The sequence below is a fragment of the Brachyhypopomus gauderio genome, unplaced genomic scaffold (genome assembly GCF_052324685.1).
Source record: "Brachyhypopomus gauderio isolate BG-103 unplaced genomic scaffold, BGAUD_0.2 sc114, whole genome shotgun sequence".
NCBI classification, from domain to species: Eukaryota; Metazoa; Chordata; class Actinopteri; order Gymnotiformes; family Hypopomidae; genus Brachyhypopomus; species Brachyhypopomus gauderio.
In genome coordinates, this window is record NW_027506935.1 from 32,077 (window position 1) to 48,774 (window position 16,698).

The 16,698-nt window shown below is 40.6% G+C and overlaps 2 protein-coding genes across 5 annotated transcripts in view; one reads left to right on the forward strand and one right to left on the reverse strand.

The window, feature by feature from the left end:
- Positions 1-16,698, forward strand: part of ccdc166 (coiled-coil domain containing 166) — a 97,986-nt gene that overhangs the window by 29,850 nt on the left and 51,438 nt on the right. The gene's annotated exons all lie outside the window — the stretch shown is intronic.
- LOC143497895 (E3 ubiquitin-protein ligase TRIM21-like) lies at positions 531-14,670 on the reverse strand. Of its 4 annotated transcripts, none has more exons than XM_076993519.1 (10): positions 14,074-14,670; positions 12,139-12,227; positions 10,312-10,393; positions 9,559-9,923; positions 9,324-9,419; positions 8,260-8,484; positions 8,001-8,163; positions 7,016-7,051; positions 5,063-5,560; positions 531-2,791 (listed from the first exon to the last, which is right to left on the reverse strand). In XM_076993519.1, exons 3-10 carry the CDS (start codon positions 10,382-10,384, stop codon positions 2,568-2,570), a joined length of 1,680 nt encoding a protein of 559 aa, XP_076849634.1. In that variant the 5' UTR covers positions 10,385-10,393; positions 12,139-12,227; positions 14,074-14,670; the 3' UTR covers positions 531-2,567. The 4 variants fall into 4 exon arrangements, with proteins under 4 accessions (XP_076849634.1, XP_076849632.1, XP_076849635.1 ...); XM_076993517.1 differs by lacking the exon at positions 14,074-14,670 and adding an exon at positions 12,707-13,990; XM_076993520.1 differs by lacking the exon at positions 14,074-14,670 and having other exon boundaries at positions 8,260-8,430; positions 12,139-13,989.

Here is a 16,698-nt window from a genome sequence, read left to right on the forward strand (position 1 = left end):
TACACTGTGTGACTGAGGAAGCTGGACAGGTGGCTTGTTTTCGAGGTCACATACTGTTTTCCAGAATTTTTTTGGATCACGGCTTCTGAGGTAAAACATCGTAAACATGTGTGACAGGTGTTTGCCGATGTGATGTGTCAGTGTGCATAGTAGGACAATTAACTTTGGCATCATTTTCCTGTTATTAAAAATTCTAAATGCAGAGAATTGTGTAGTGTTTTGAAAAAAGTGTGTTTTAGAACTGTAATTTGAGTGTAAAGCAGGGATTGTGCTTGTAGTTTAGTAGAATTGGTTCAGGGGGTTAGTGCAATAGTTACATGTTGTGGTCATTGTGTCTCAATTACCAGTATTAGTGTGTAAACAATCGAGAAAAACTGTAATAGTGTTAATATGCACCGGCATACCAGTCAGCCTGTGTTTGTCTATTGATGGATGGATGGACAGACAGACAGACAGACAGAGAGACACATTGATCAAGACACACTGACTCTCAGATTTGTTGTTTCCTATATTGTTCTTTATTAACACAGTCTGCAAAAATAAACAAATAAAACAAAGTGTGATCATTGAGAATTAAAGGGCAAGTTCCACATCATAACCAAAATAATGCCATAATCAGTAAAGTAAATCTGCAATGATTAAATGAAAACAGTAAACTTGTCAGAGGTCAAATGTCATGACTGGACCATACGATTAACGTGATTAACATTTTAATTTTTTAACATGATTAAATGATTAACATTTAATTCTGCACAACATGATAAGAATAAGGTAAGGACACCCATGTCTAGTAGGGAGACCAGGTATGTTTGTAACATGGGGAGAGTTGTAACACCATCAGTTCCACCAATCACGGATAAGATAGGAGTCGTATGATCATTCCAGTATTTACCCAATTCCTCCCTGATCCTACATGGTCAATATCAAGGCTGGAAACAGGCATATGCAGATTCCACAAAAGGTGAGAATGTAAATTTCTATATTTTACTTAGTACTTATACTATTCACGGTATTTTCCATGACAACGCTGGGCAGGGCCATCTTGGTTGACTTTGTGTTAGAACTTCCGGTGCTACGGATACGCTGATACCGATTACAAGCAAAACGACAACAAACACAAAATGACTAGCATAATATGTTCAGTTAGAGCAGAGGTGGCCAACCCGTCAGAGACCAAGAGGGGTGGCGAGTGTAAATTATTGGCGGGGGGATATAAAATGGACACAAATTAAGTTAAAAAACGAACACAAACTTCGATATAAACATAAGGCGTGATGTGCTTCAGGACTTTGTCACGTTTGGAGCACACTACGAGCTCTGTTATGTACGCAACTGTTGTTTTCTAGGTGAAAAGTGGATAAACTCCGTTATCAACACTCGTTACAACGCCACTGACCTGCGCTCACCTTTAGGAAGAAGAGAACATACAGCGGCAGTAGTTTTGAAGCTCCATCAGTCGTGTGCGGTGCCTTTGCTGCACCTCGTATGTGGTTTATTCCAAAACGTGTGACAGAAGAACCGCGTCTCACCAACGAGACTCAAAGCACAATCACAATATCACAGATACTTCATGCCGCTAGTCTCCCTTTTTCCACTACGCAGGTTTTAAAAGTATTAGCGGGTCGCTAGGCTTGTAAACAAACCGCGCAGCACGAAGGTGTAGCGGTGTGTCGCCCTCAGAGCTGATGAACTAACCGGGCCACGGCACAGACCGTTAGTGCAGGTGAGAACGGACCGGCTGGGGAGACCCATGAAACCAGGCAAAGAGCCGCAGGTTGGCCACTCCTGAGTTAGAGGGTGTCACAATAATTGGAAGAAGAGGAAAACTTGGCTTGACCAACAGTGTTACGAACACAGCTCGAAAAGATCTGAGTGTTGTGGGGCACCTTATAACTTATATCCACCGCCTTCCAAAGACGAGGACCTGCGTCTAAGGCTGAAGGCGCTAAATTTAAAATATCCACCCAAATGTCCATTAGTCTGCTCTTATCATTTTGTGGAGGGGAAACCAACACCAGATCATCCTTATCCCGAGAAATGGCTCGGTTATGAAGCTCCGATTAAGCAAACGCGTCGGGTGCTTGTGAGGCTATCAGATAAGTAACTATATTATAATCAGTGGCCACATCTTTTCCTTGCATTCATTTTGTAATTTTAAGTAATTAAGTAAAGAAGTAAATAGACAAGAATGCCTATTTTATGAAAAAAATCATTAAAATGTAGTAGTGTACACTAATGCGAAAATAGCTGACCGGAAGTTCTAACACAAAGGCGGAAGAAACACACACTTGAAAGTGGGCGTGGCGAAATCAATTAATCAATCAAAGTTTATTTGTATAGCGCTTTTAACAACTCAAGTTGTCGCAAAGCAGCTTTACAGGGTTTACAAGGTTAACAATACTATGGGTCCAGAACCCTAATGAGCAAGCCAAAGGCGACAGTGGCGAGGAAAAACTCCCTATGATGGTGAGGAATAGGAAGAAACCTCGGGAGAACCAAGACTCAAAAGGGAACCCATCCTCCATTGGGCGGCCCGTTAACACACAAATACACAAGTCACACATAATTCACACAATCAGACTAGGTAAAAGGAATTGAAAGTTCTGGGTTTTGATATTGTCACTGTAAATGTCTGTTGATGAATGCCAGGCTTTCATTCCGTGTCGGAGCAGTGATGCTGGTATTGTAGGCTCCGACTGCAGTGTTACTCCCCAGGTGAACCCCGGTATCAGCACATCCACCGGCAGCCAGACCATCCCCCAGGTGCCTGCAGGTGCCTGTATCCAATCGTCTTGGGTAGAGCCATGCAAGAAGATAGATAATACAGACTGAGTGGACATGAATTTAAACCACCGTTGATTTAAATGTACGTAGCTCACGTGCCAGTGATCAGCATGTGGCTCCGGCAGACTAATCTATAGCAGCATAACTAAAGGGAGAGGTTCAGAGGTGACCACAGGCATGAGGGCTCACTGAGACATTGCTTTCCAGTCAAGTCATAGTCACAAATAGAGTGATGCCAAGACACAGCTGGATGACAGCATCAACATCTCAGATCACCAGAAATCTCAACGTCTGGGGGCCCCCAAGCCCCTACACCTTACAAGGGGAATTTTAGCTGAAGGCTTGACTAAACAGGTGAGTCTTAAGTCTAGATTTAAAGATTGGAACTGTGTCAGAGTCTCGGATTGGAGCTGGAAGGCTATTCCATAATTGAGGGGCTTTAAAAGAGAAAGCTCTGCCTCCGGCTGTAGTTTTACTAATTTTTGGAACTACGAGAAATCCAGCATTTTGGGAGCGCAAAGGGCGAGATGGGTTGTAGTAATCAATGAGTTCACTCAGATATTGTGGGGCAAGAAATACGGTGAATTACAGATAAAACCATATAAATTATATTACATTAAACTAGTAGCAGTGGCGTGCACAGACATTTTGGGGGGGCAAGTGCTCGGGGGGAGGGGGGGCACTTTTTAGCGCACTTAGCGCAATTATAAAAAAATATTACAAGCACATGTTGAATGAAATTTGACTTTTATTTGTAACATTCTCTAAACGTGAGTTTTCAATGGAAAAAAGTCACACCGCCAACTGATAAAATCCATATCCAATATTAACTATATACAGTCATTGTTAAGTCCTTCAGTTAACTTCTGTTTACCCTCCACTGTCTGCAGGCCTTGTTGCATATATTTTGCAATTAGTAAATCAATATAGGCCTACAATTAAGACAGTAAAAAGACCAAAAAGTAGGAGAAGGAGTTATAGGCTACTGAGTGTTTTCATTACATGAATGCAGATTGGCATTTTTCACAGGTAATGGGGAACTTCCCGTTTCTTCTTTCACAAACGAATGTGTTAATTTATGTTGCCTAACAAAACCTATACAACAGAAGACGTTCAGCTTAACACATAGATTTGCAAACTCTACCTTAATTATTTGTATGTGGTCGTCCTCACGTTATCTATCATTGATTTGGGCTAGAGCGACTAGTTTATCAGGTGACCAGTCGGCTAAAAATGCTTAGTAGTTTGGTGCTGTGAGACATTTTACTGCACAACAAAATGTGTTCACGTTGGGCTTAGAGGGCAAACGGTAGATTTGAATTTGGTAAATGTGTATGTGACCTGGCTGGTGGGGACGGGAGAAGAAGTCTATCTGTGTCCGTGTGTGCTGTGCTGAAGACGCTTCCTTCCACTCGCTGAACTGAACTGCTGCTGCAGCGCATCTGGTGTTAAAGGAAGAGAGAGGTCGGGTGTGTGCGAGGTGGTGGCTCATTTCAGGGCATTTTTTTTAATCGCTCAGGTTTTCTAAAGATCATTTTAAACCGACCTCAGTAACATGTTAATAATAATAATTTTTTTTTTACCGAAGTTTCAAAAGGGCACTTTCGTTGATAAAGGGCAGAGTTGGTGGTGCTTTAGCACCACCTGATGTCTATGTGTGCACGCCACTGACTAGTAGTGATGCATTTTTCCCCTGTTAATTTCAAATCATCTTGCTAATACAGCTAGCTAAACAATGGCTGACAGGGGTGGGATGGGTTGTAACACAGCTTTAAAAAATGTTACAACCATCATCTTACATACAACTAAGAAAACTTTCTTGATTTTTAATAATTTTAAAGAATGCCTAGGCCGTGGTAAAGAAAGACTGACAGAGGTGTGACTGCAAATGTTTAAAAACAATATCTGATGAGGTCACAAAGAAGGACAAGTCAGTCAGATCAGTTGCGAAGGCACATGGTATCTGCCATGTAACACACACACACACACACACATTTTTAAAACCTCTTTTTGAAGCATATTGCATGGTGTGGCCTCTGTTTTTGCTTCTTTTGTCTAATTGTTACAACTTACCCTAATTGTTACAACTTACTTGCATGTGTTACAACCTACCCCGGTAGTGGGGATGACAGATCACAATTACTCTTCTGTCATGATTTAGCAATTGTAACCAGTAGAAAAAAGTTTTATTGTAATATTTTTGAAAATAGTTTTAAAATGGCAAACATTCACTCAATCTTACACATACATGAGATGATCAGTGGGGCTGAGTTTTTACCTCCATCATTGTCACAAGGACAGAAGAATGGGTAGAGTTTCTCAGTGAAGGATTGACCAGTGTAAGAGTGGATACGAGACCTGGCCTCCACATCATAAAAGGAGACCAGACCCTCCTCATAATCCACAAACACCCCCACTGTCTGGGGCTTCTCTCTCAGGGTGAGGAGGACAGGGGGATCAGCACAAGCTGAATACTTGTTCTCGTTCCTCAGAGCCACAGTCCATAATCCATTCTGAGGGGTCAGTATAATCTTCCCCTTCCTGTTAACAGACTCTCTGGCCACTCCTAAAGTCCACTCAGTCTTCCCCTTGACCTGAACCTCATAGTAAAATTTCCCTGATGAGAACCTCTCCTTTCCCAGGACATTGGGACACTTATCAAATCTCTTTGGGTTGTCAGGGAGATTCTGTTTTGTGTCTCCATGTGTCACTTGTTTTCCATCATCAGACAGGATGAGTTTGGGATGAGCTGTATCAGGATCCAGAGTCACATCCACTGGGAGAAACACACAGTAGTTCATAAAAAGACCCTCATTATAAAGTAGATCCTACTGATTAAAATATGTAACAGGATTTGTAGAACACCAAAATATATACTGAGTAAACACCTTATTATTCGTCTTCGAAAGTGATCCATTCTACATTTACATTTAGGGCATTTAGCAGATGCGCTTATCCAGAACGACTTACAAAGTGCTTTGCATCTGTTCCCAGAAAGATAGCACAGATAGGTCAGAATTCAAGATACCCTTGAGCCAGACTACTACTAAACTACAGCAATCAATGCCATTAGCTAGTGTTGCAAATAAACAGACTCAAACAGGAATTAAAAAACTGATACCTAGAAGCACAAATAACCATAGACATAAATAAACATTGAACTTACAGAACAAGGACAAGTGCTATCTGTGGTCTTAATGCTCATTTAAGTACTCAAACAGGTGAGTCTTCAGTCTACGTTTAAAGATGGCAAGAGACTCTACCGTCCAAATTTTAAAGAGGGAAATATTGAATTATGACTCACAGACTGCATAATTTGCAGGTGCTATTGGTTAACTAGGAATATAACTTGATTACTATTAGAGGAAAAAAACATCCTAGGTGAATCCTTGAATTCTTTATTCTATGGAATTATTCACTGACCCCAGAACTCCGCCCCTATTTCATAAATTAATTCACCTACAGTGAAAGGGGTGTAGAGTTATCTGCTATTTAGTTCTGTTCCTTTAATGTTTCCCTTTTGGTGTTGAGAATTTAATTTAGGTTCTGTTTGGTCATTCTCCCCTCGTTTGTGTATTCCATTAGCATCTTGCTCCATGTATTTAGTTTATCAGATAACTGTGGGTGTTTGTTACTTTTGAGGTTGTTTGTAGTTGTATCCCCGGTCATCTGTTATGTCTGTTTTGCTTACATTTGCTATTAAAACCACAGTCTCCTACAAGTGCATCTACTCTGACCTCTCCGTTCATTACACTGGTCCTACTATTTTTATTTTTACATATTTATTACTACTCGATAAATATGTCCCTCTGGATCAGACTCTCAGCCAAATGCTGTAAATGTAAATAAATATATTGATAAACATGTATAAATACATAAAAACTGCTATTATACACTTAATTTATATGCATCCCATCTCACATTTTAAATTCAGATCATTAATGAAAAAAGCAAATATGACACAAACTGGGCAGTCAAGAGAAGTTCTAGTTAGTGAAATAATCTCTGGGTTCATAAAACTGACATGCAGGATTGGTGGAATATACTGTAGCTACAGCTATAGAGCAGATGGACCTAATAGTCCAACAACTCTATGTCCTTTACAGTCAGTCATAATTAATACATATTTATATGGTTACAAGAGTTGCAGTAGTGTTAGGATAATCTGTATAATATACTGTAGATAATAGTTATTCGAATGAACAGAGAAAAATTAGAAATCACACTGTACCTGCATATTGTTGTCTCCTCTTCAGTACTGTGCTGACTGAATTTTAGGAAGAGAGATATTAATTTGATTTTGAAGAAGTTATTTTATAGCATTGGACTTCACATTAACAACCTGAAGTGATTTTTTTCCCTTATTGTGACATGGGGCAGTCATGGTCTGGTGGTAGGGAACTGGTCTTGTGACCAGAGGGTCATGGGTTCGATTCCCAGGCCTGAGGCCATGACTGAGGAACTGCCCCCCGGGATAGGGCTGCCCACTGCTCTAGGCATGTGTGCACCACAGCCCCCTAGTAATCACTAGTGTGTGTGTGTTCTAACTGCACAGATGAGTAAATGTGAAGGACAAATTTCGATTGTGGTGAAAAATCACAATTCACAAATATGGCACATTTCATAAATTAGATTTTTTTTCAGACAGTGTGGACACATTAATCGTTTCTTTTCAAATGATATTTGAATCACTTTTGCATGTGATCTGTAATTGAATTCATAGCCGATTCATGGCTATTTGAATTGAATGTGAATTTAATGAATGCAGGAGAGGAACAGCTGTGACCACAGTACGTCTGACACCAGCAGGAGCAGAATCTGTGTTTATCTTCTCAACCTGATCATGTACAGATGACTAACTGGTTCCTGACCTCCAGGGTAAATTGTGATGCATACATGAGCTATAAGCATGTCCAATTAGCCTGTTTAATTCTACGAGGATTTACACAAATATGAGGCTTGTTGCTGGTGAGGCAGGTGACTTGTGCATATTCATGTAATTTCAGGAGATATATTGTATGTGCTCACATTACAGAAAGATACAGGTTACAGTTATGAATAAGAACAAGCAACATATTCAAATCTGATCTTAGGAGTGTACAATATGTGAATGTAGATTATATTTCATTATAGTGAATTGCTATATAGCTATTGGCCACAAATTTCTTGTTAGAGACTTGTACCTGGAAAATATTTTAAATAGAAAAGTTTCTCACCTGCTTGTTTCAACTTAATATTCATTGTTTCAATGAGTTTGTTATTCAGAGTCTTCTGAAGCTGAGAGAGAACTTTAATCACAGTCTCCACATTCACATCAGTGTCGATACTGATGTCAGTCCAGTTCTTGGTGTGTGGAGGGCTGTTCATGGTTGGGTAGATCTACAGTACAGCAGGAGAGAGGAGAAACCCCTCAGCATGGGGAGGGTTGTCCTGTGATGTGCTGTGTTGTCTCTGAGCAGAGAGAGGAACACTGACCTTTAGGAGGTGGATGTGGTCCTCAGTGTGGGAGAGCTGCTCCAGCTCACTGTCTCTTCTCTTTAGTTCAGTGATCTCCTGCTCCAGGTCTTTAATGAATCCTTCAGCCTTGCTCTCTGCTGCTTTCTGCCTGGCCTGGCCCAGCACAGCCTGGCTTCTCTCAATGGAGCGCTGCAGAGCAGTGAAAACCTCAGTGCTGTCTGCAATATCTTTCTCTGGTATTTTCTAATGGAAGAAGACATTTTTACTTTAATCAGTCAAGTTGATGTGAAATTTAACATCAGTTTAAAAAGTTCTGCCAAACTGAAAGTGTGTAGCCATACAGGCTCCCATGATATGGTCCGGTGTGTTCGTGTTTGTTGTTGATGTTGTTGCCACACCCCCTGGTTAGCCCATGTCACATACACCCTCTTCTAGCTGTCACTCCGGTTTCCCTGTTCCTCGTGTCTGTGTTGTTCCCTGCTCGTACATCCCTTCTTGTTGTCTGTTTCTATGGTTCCCCTCCATGCCCCCCCTCCCCCCGTCTGCCACACCCGTGTCTCCAGTGTCTCCAGTTGTGTCTAGTTTAGTTCTGTGTATTTATATTCCCAGTGTTCCCTTGTCCCTTATCGTGTATTTTGTGAAGTTTGTGAATCCTTCTGAAAGTGTTGCGATCTTTGGTTGGTAATCTGTATTTGTGTTCCTTGTGAGTTTCCCCGGTTTTGTTCTGTATTCCGTGCTAGTGTTTTGTTCCTGCCTGTTCTGTTTCCTCGCCTGGTCTTTGTAAGTACTCCCAGTGTTTAGTATGTCTCAACTTGTTCAATGTTCGGACACTCTTGAAGACTTCACCCGTGCTATCCTTTTCGACCCTGAATATGGACTTCCTTTTAATAAATCTCGCTCTCCTCAGCGTTCGTGTCCGCCTCCTCGTTCAGGAGCCCACCTTCTGCCTCACCTGTCTCTTGTTTCCTCTTCATCAATGTGTGTTTACATCTTTGTGATGTCTATGTCTACACATCATTAAATGTTCTCTGTTGGTTCCCTCACACTGTGACAAGATATGAAGTATGTGGTGTTTCACCCACTTTTCTGAGCTCTACTGTGTGTTTGATCTCTTCTATCTTCTTTTCTCTCTCGTGAATCATCTCCCTGAAATCTGATTGTGTCTTCCTCAGCTGTGTCTGTAGATAAAGAGGTAAACAAAGAAAAGTTGTTTTACACATATGAAATGGTGGCCTAAGTTTCCTTGAAGTTTTTTATATTTATTTTATAAATCTGTGTTGTGTTTAATGTTGATGTTATCCAATGTTAGTGTCTCACCCTTTTCTCTCCACTCTCCTCCTCTATGGTAACAGTGTTGTGAGTCCTGTGTTCTCCCTCAGTGCAGAACTGACACACACACATCTGGTCTTCTCTACAGAACAGCTCCAGGGGTCTCTCATGTTTCTGACATCGGTAGTCATTCACGTTCTCCACAGGGTTTATTAGTTTGTGTTTCTTAAGATTTGGAACATTATTATGGGGCTCTAGATGAGACTTACAAAATGTCACACCACAGTGGAGACAGGATTTTACAGCCTTCAACTTCTCTCCAGTGCAGAAATCACAAAGAAAATAAGTTTCATCAAGACGTTTTTTCTTCTTGAAGTGATCCCCAACCTCTCTCTGTGTTGTATCAATCTTGACTGATAAGAAAGGAAACAATAATTTATTTTTAATCTATATTTTAAAGTATTTGAATTATCTTCATATCAGAATTGACAATACTTCTCAACATACTTGATGTTACTGAGTCTCTGACTAGTGCTGACTAAATGAGGAACAGGTAATAATAATCTGGTGATGCCAGTCTTGTACACTGAGGTGAGAGATGCTGGGAAATGTAGTCTCTGGAATTGTGCTACATGACACATGGAGCTTAGAGTGTAAATCACTCCATTCTGTAGTCAGTACTAGTTGTATTCTGATCATACTGTTACCGAACCACTATAGAGTTAAGCTAAAAATTATGTATGATATTTCTTAACAGACAAGCTGTATTTCTGTCCTGTGTGTATGAGCTGTGTAACTTACGCTCAGGCAGGACATCTATTTGCCTCTTTCTGCTTCGTCGTGATGATGATTCTGCCATTTCTTTCTTTCCCATTTGTTAACACTTTTTAGAAAAAATCACATGACTCAGAAAATACACGTATATCTGTCACACATCAGCTAAAAAGGATTACAAACTTCTTGCATACATATTTTATAAAACATGTTCATAGAAATTGCTCGCCAGAAGTTACCTCTCTTACCAAGTACCTGAACGCGGGAGTACATCAAACTGGAACAACAAGGCCCAGACACTAAACAATGACGGTGAAACTTCCTACTAAATAAATGTAAATACCTAAATACAGGTGCATCTTTTGGGTTTCCATTGGCTGTAAGCCATAATTAACATTAACAGAAATAAACACTTGAAATAGATCACTCTGTCATGAATATGAATATCACTTTTTGTATTAAATTACTGAAATAAATAATTTTTTTTGATGATATCCTAATTTATTGAGATCCACCTGTATTTACCAACATTAGGTTCTGTCACAGTTGGTCCTGTCACAGTTGGTCCTGCCTTCCATGTCAATCATGTTTACGTTTCATTAGTTCATTGTGGTTTGTTTTGTTAATAACCCTTGTCATTCTTGTCAACTGTATCTTGTCTAGTCTTCGTTAGTAATGGTATTTATGTTCCTTGTTTCCTGCCTGTCTTCGTGGTTCATTACGTTTTGTCGTTCGATGTGTTCTAGGTGTTCTGTCATCCTTCGTGATTCTTGTCTTTGGTCAGTTGTCTGTAATTTATGTATACTCTGTTCATTATGCCTAGCTGTCCTCGTGCTGTCTGGATGTTTGCTGTTTTGTAATGTGAAACTGTCACGTGAGTTGTTAAGTCTTTTATAAAGTTTGCTCTACTCTGCATTTGTGTCCTCCTCTGCTCCCACATCGTATGCAACGTAACATCACCTCCAAATTGGCTTTCCCCCAGACCTCAAACTAGCCCTTTTTATAGGGACACCACAGTAATCAATAAAAACACTACACGCCCTAAAAAAAAAAAACAATCATGAAATATTATAAGTAGTGAAACCTTAAGGTAGTCGAGTTATTGATTGTTGGCAGATAACCAGGGTGTGATGGCCACTTGCTACACAGGCATTTCAGGTTCATACTTGCTATGTACCTTCTTAATAGTCATATGTTCACTAGAGCTCTACTGCGGGTATAGAACTAAAGCATTACACAGTCTGATTGTCTAATGCTTTTACCCTCCTGTAAATACCTGGTTAAACTTCATCTTTGTCACTAGTTAATTGACTTCTGTTTATGGACTTGTAAGTTGTAGTCATACAATTTCTCAGCCATTCAGATCTTGAATTGGATTAATGTTTGTTTTAGCTTTTTTTCCCCATTGAGACATAGCTACAGTAAATTTGACAACTGGAAATCGATAGATAATTTTTTGCTAGCAATAATCTTCCCTACCTGGTCGAATGGTGTAGTCAAAGAAGAGGCTATTTAAATATCAAAAACATAAACATCAATTTTTATGTTTCAGATGACTAAGGCCTTAGGGAAACACTGGCAGAGCTCATTCATTTTCTCATTATTAAGTTGTTCATTGTTCATGAAGATTGATCATTTTCATAAAAATTTACCCTTGGTCTGTGAGCACAGAACAAAAACGTTTTAAGACAAAGTTCATATAGCAACAATCAATATTTCAGCTGCCTACAGGGAGCCATTTTTGTAATGACGCTGATATTCTTTTCTTTTAGTCTTTTTTACACCTGCAGTTCAATCCACCAGTGGAAAAACATCTGAAAATGGTACAGCAGGCACTGAAGTAGAACTACTGACCTTTACTTTCCTCTTTGCTGGTTTTTAGAAGGCTGTAATGTCCAGTATCTCGTCTTCTCAGTGCTGCTTCATGTCCAGTGATGCTGCCGCTTCAATGTGAGAATTATAAATGGTTCAGTTTTACTTTCATTTCTCATGATCACACTTTGCATGTGATTCTTTGTGCTGGCAAGAACATTCCAGTTTACAGTCTCACTGACACTGCTAGTGTGTCTCTGTATCAGAATCAGGTGAGTATTTTACTTCACAATAAACAAAACAAGTGTAACAACTAGGACAGAGGGCTGAACGCAAATGCGGACTGAACAAAAGGTTTAATGATACATATACACAAAGCACACAAAAGATACACCAAGAATCATCAAACACCCAAACTAGGAACCAAACACTAACATAACTGGAAGAACATGACTACAGAAAAGGAAAGGCATTAACAAGCATATCTAGAAAAACCACAATCTGAAGTACAACTGAAAGAGAACATCAAAGAACAGAGAGTACTAACAGGCTAAATATACAAACAGAGAACACCAAGAATCCAACAGGTATACAAGCAAGAAGTACTTACAATAACCGACAACACAAGATACTAAACACAAGACTTAAATACACTAACCAACCAAGGGACTCAACAAGACACAGCAGAAAGCAATAATGAGGGGCAGAAAACAAGGCAGGGGAGTGAAGTCAGACACAATGAGGAATTTCAAAATAAGACAAACGGAAGACATGACCGACAGGAGGGAGGCAGGCCTGACAGAACCCCCCTCCAAGGCGCGCAACCAAACTCAAAAATCAAGCACAGATAGGAGGAACCAAACCAGGAAATGAAGGACAAGCTGGGAGCTGGGGAGAATGCAACTGGAACAGAGGACCTAGGGGCAAAAACAGAAGGCTCAGGGGACAGAGGGCTAGGAGACACAAACACAGGAGCGGAAACAGGTTGAGGGGGACAGGAAAATGGGACCTCTGGGGACTGGACAGGGCAAGACACCGGGGAAGCAGGATCCGAACAGGGAACGAGGCAGAGACAGACGCAAATATATTCAAAACTACAGACACATGAACAGGAACAAAATGGGTGACAATTCTAGGAACAAACATGGGTACAGGGACAGAAACAACAACAACAACAACACCAGATACAGTAACGGGCATGGGCACATTAACAATGACGGTATCACGTACAGAGACAGGGAACAGAACAAGGCAAAAATGGGGATACACCAGGGGGAGAAGCAGACAATACATCAAGTCCATGACCACAAGTGGGCAACAGTCACTGGGGGAACAGGATGGACGGTGACGGGCAGCGGGGACTGGTGCAGGCCTCTCCTGGGCCTGGGCAGCTGGCCGCGGGTCAGGAGGCGCCGAGGGCTGCTGGAGCATCTGGGGAGGAACATGGACATGCCCTTGCGCCGCCCCTCAGTCCCCTCTTCCTCCCCACATTGCCAATGGGGTCGGTCTGATGAGACATGAGGGCCCGACGCATAGGCTCATAGCACCCCCCCCAAAAAAGTCTTAGGAAAATCCACCATACTGATGGAGAAGACCACTCCAGGAAGAGGTGTAGTAGCACCTACAGTCTCAGACATGCTGTAGGGCTGGGGGGCAACACCGGAGAACCTAGCCTGTAAGAGTTTGAAAAACCCCTCCACAGTCCAGGCTTCCTCCGTCCGGTGCGCAAGGATGAGGTTTGCCCACTGAAGCGCCTTTCCCTGTAGTCTTGCCCTCATAAAGAGCACCAGAGCCTTTTTGGGTGGCATAGGGCATGTCAGGAACTGAAAATACAGGCTACATTGTAGAACAAAGGCATCAGCATTACGCTCCTCTCCATCATACATGTCTGGGGAGTTAGTTAAAGAGGGCATTGCAACAGGTTTGGACACCTGCAGTGTCCAAAATGAAACATGACTGAAAATGGTCCAGCTGTACCTGAAAGTCCTCATCATCTTTGGGAGGAGGCAGGCAAGCAACATGCCTCACTCCACTGTCCGCTGCATTCATTGTAGGTCGGTTATTCTGTAACAACTAGGACAGAGGGCTGAACGCAAATGCGGACTGAACAAAAGATTTAATGATACATATACACAAAGCACACAAAAGATACACCAAGAATCATCAAACAACACCCAAACTAGGAACCAAACACTAACATAACTGGAAGAACATGACTACAGAAAAGGAAAGGCATTAACAAGCATATCTAGAAAAACCACAATCTGAAGTACAACTGAAAGAGAACATCAAAGAACAGAGAGTACTAACAGGCTAAATATACAAACAGAGAACACCAAGAATCCAACAGGTATACAAGCAAGAAGTACTTACAATAACCGACAACACAAGATACTAAACACAAGACTTAAATACACTAACCAACCAAGGGACTCAACAAGACACAGCAGAAAGCAATAATGAGGGGCAGAAAACAAGGCAGGGGAGTGAAGTCAGACACAATGAGGAATTTCAAAATAAAAGACAAACGGAAGACATGACCGACAGGAGGGAGGCAGGCCTGACAACAAGGCTTTTCTAAGAGACACCAAGCATTGATTTGTGTACTTATAAATATCTGAATGACCAACTGGAAGTGCATGAAGTGAGGAAAGATTTCCATCAATTTACACAATGAAATGTAGTCCTGCTCTTCAATGGAAAGTTTAAGTTAGTGAAAAGTAACACAATGTACTCCACATGAGTCATGATTACTAGTTTGTCGGTTGCTTTCATGCATTACTTGAATGATTATGAAGATTTGCACAATAGGAAGTGCATTTCTCAAAACAATTCATACAAACAGCACCACACAATGGTTGTTTATGTCTTCAGAGTATCAGAATGACAAGCACTTTTGTCATTGATTACAAACATGACAGTCAAAATACTTTGCCAAGTCACATATCCGTGTACTCCGTAAACATTTTCTGAAGTCTATGGTTTTGAGGACAATGAATGAAAATGCACAAGGTTGCACAAATGAATGTCAATAGTTGAAAGTTTCACATTACTCTGCATAGAGATTGATGCACCTTCATGCCTTTTACAGTTTGAATAGCTAATATTGTTGTATTTATAGACCATGTCATTACAGTATAGAAAAGAAATACAAGTCTGTCATACTCATAACACTCCATAGTACTAAGGGGAAAAACTACTGAATTAGAAATGTAAACATTGGAAACAGGCATAATTGTATATATACTATATAATTGTATATATACAATTTTCCACTATATGGAAAATTGCAGTGCAGTCTTTCAATACCCTCCAGCGTCCCTGTCTGTTGGGCAACAGATTCTCATAACAAATCTTCTCATACATTACAGTGTGGAAAGCTTCTTTTTGGAATGTCTTGTTAGTCCTTGTTAGTAGTGGACAGTATCTCTGCCTTTCATGTGGAAAACTGGCGGTCAGTGGGGAACTTGGCAGCTTTAGAGTTGGGGCAGCCATTGTCTAGGGGTAGTTGAGACAATATTATGCTTGGTCATAGGTCATGTTTGACTCCCAGCTAGACCATGACTTAAGTGCCCTTGAGCAAGGAACTTAACCCCAGGCGCCAGGGCTAGGGCAGTCAAAATACCACTCTGGACGTATGTACTCACAGCCCACTAGTTTTCAATAGTATGTGTGTTTTCTTACTGCAGGGATGGGTTAAATTCTGATTAGGTGAAAATCACAAGTTGCCAATTTGCCAAATGTGATGTTGTGGACATAACGTCTGTAGGACCTGCCTTACAGAATACTGGGACAAGAGTCCACACTATCCATATCCACTATGTAAAGACAAATTTACCAAGATACCTGAACTGAAGATTAATACAACACTGAGACAGGTTGTGGATCACTTCATAAAGAAATAAAGTCTTGATAAACCTGAAGTTCTTTGTGGCACCTGCACTGGAGTGAAACCAAAGGCTGTAAAATCCTGTCTGGATTGTGGTCTGACATTTTGTAAATCTCATCTCAGACTGTACAGACTCTACAAACTGGAAATGCCTGTATATAGTTTTAGCATCTCAGTTATTTAGCATGACATTATTTCCCTGTTCATGCTTTGCGAAGGCTTTGGATTCTTCCCAATTATACTGGTAAAATATTCGAAACATTAGACCATTGAAACATGTAGGAGTCAAAATGCTCCCTGGGAGCTTTGGGAATGAGCATGGTGTTTGTTTGACATATTTTCATGGTTTAGAAGTACATATATTTGAACATTATGTTAATCTACAGTTGTGATCAAATTTATTCAACCCCCAATGCTGCGAAGGGTTTTATGGAATTCAGTGCACATTTGTAATTGTGTTCATAATGAAATCTTACAAGGACTTGTTAAAGAACTAAATGCAACTAAGATAGCATCAATTTTTTTTGTCATAAAGTATTAAATGGCCTTTTTGTGATTTCTTCATTGACACAATTATTCAACCCCTTTACGACTACCACTCCTAAGAACAGAAGTTCATTCCAGTGTTTTCCATCAGGTATTGAAAACATCTGTGGATGTCAACGAGCAGCAATCAAGCATGATAAGCACCAATTAGGCAGATTTAAAAGGAC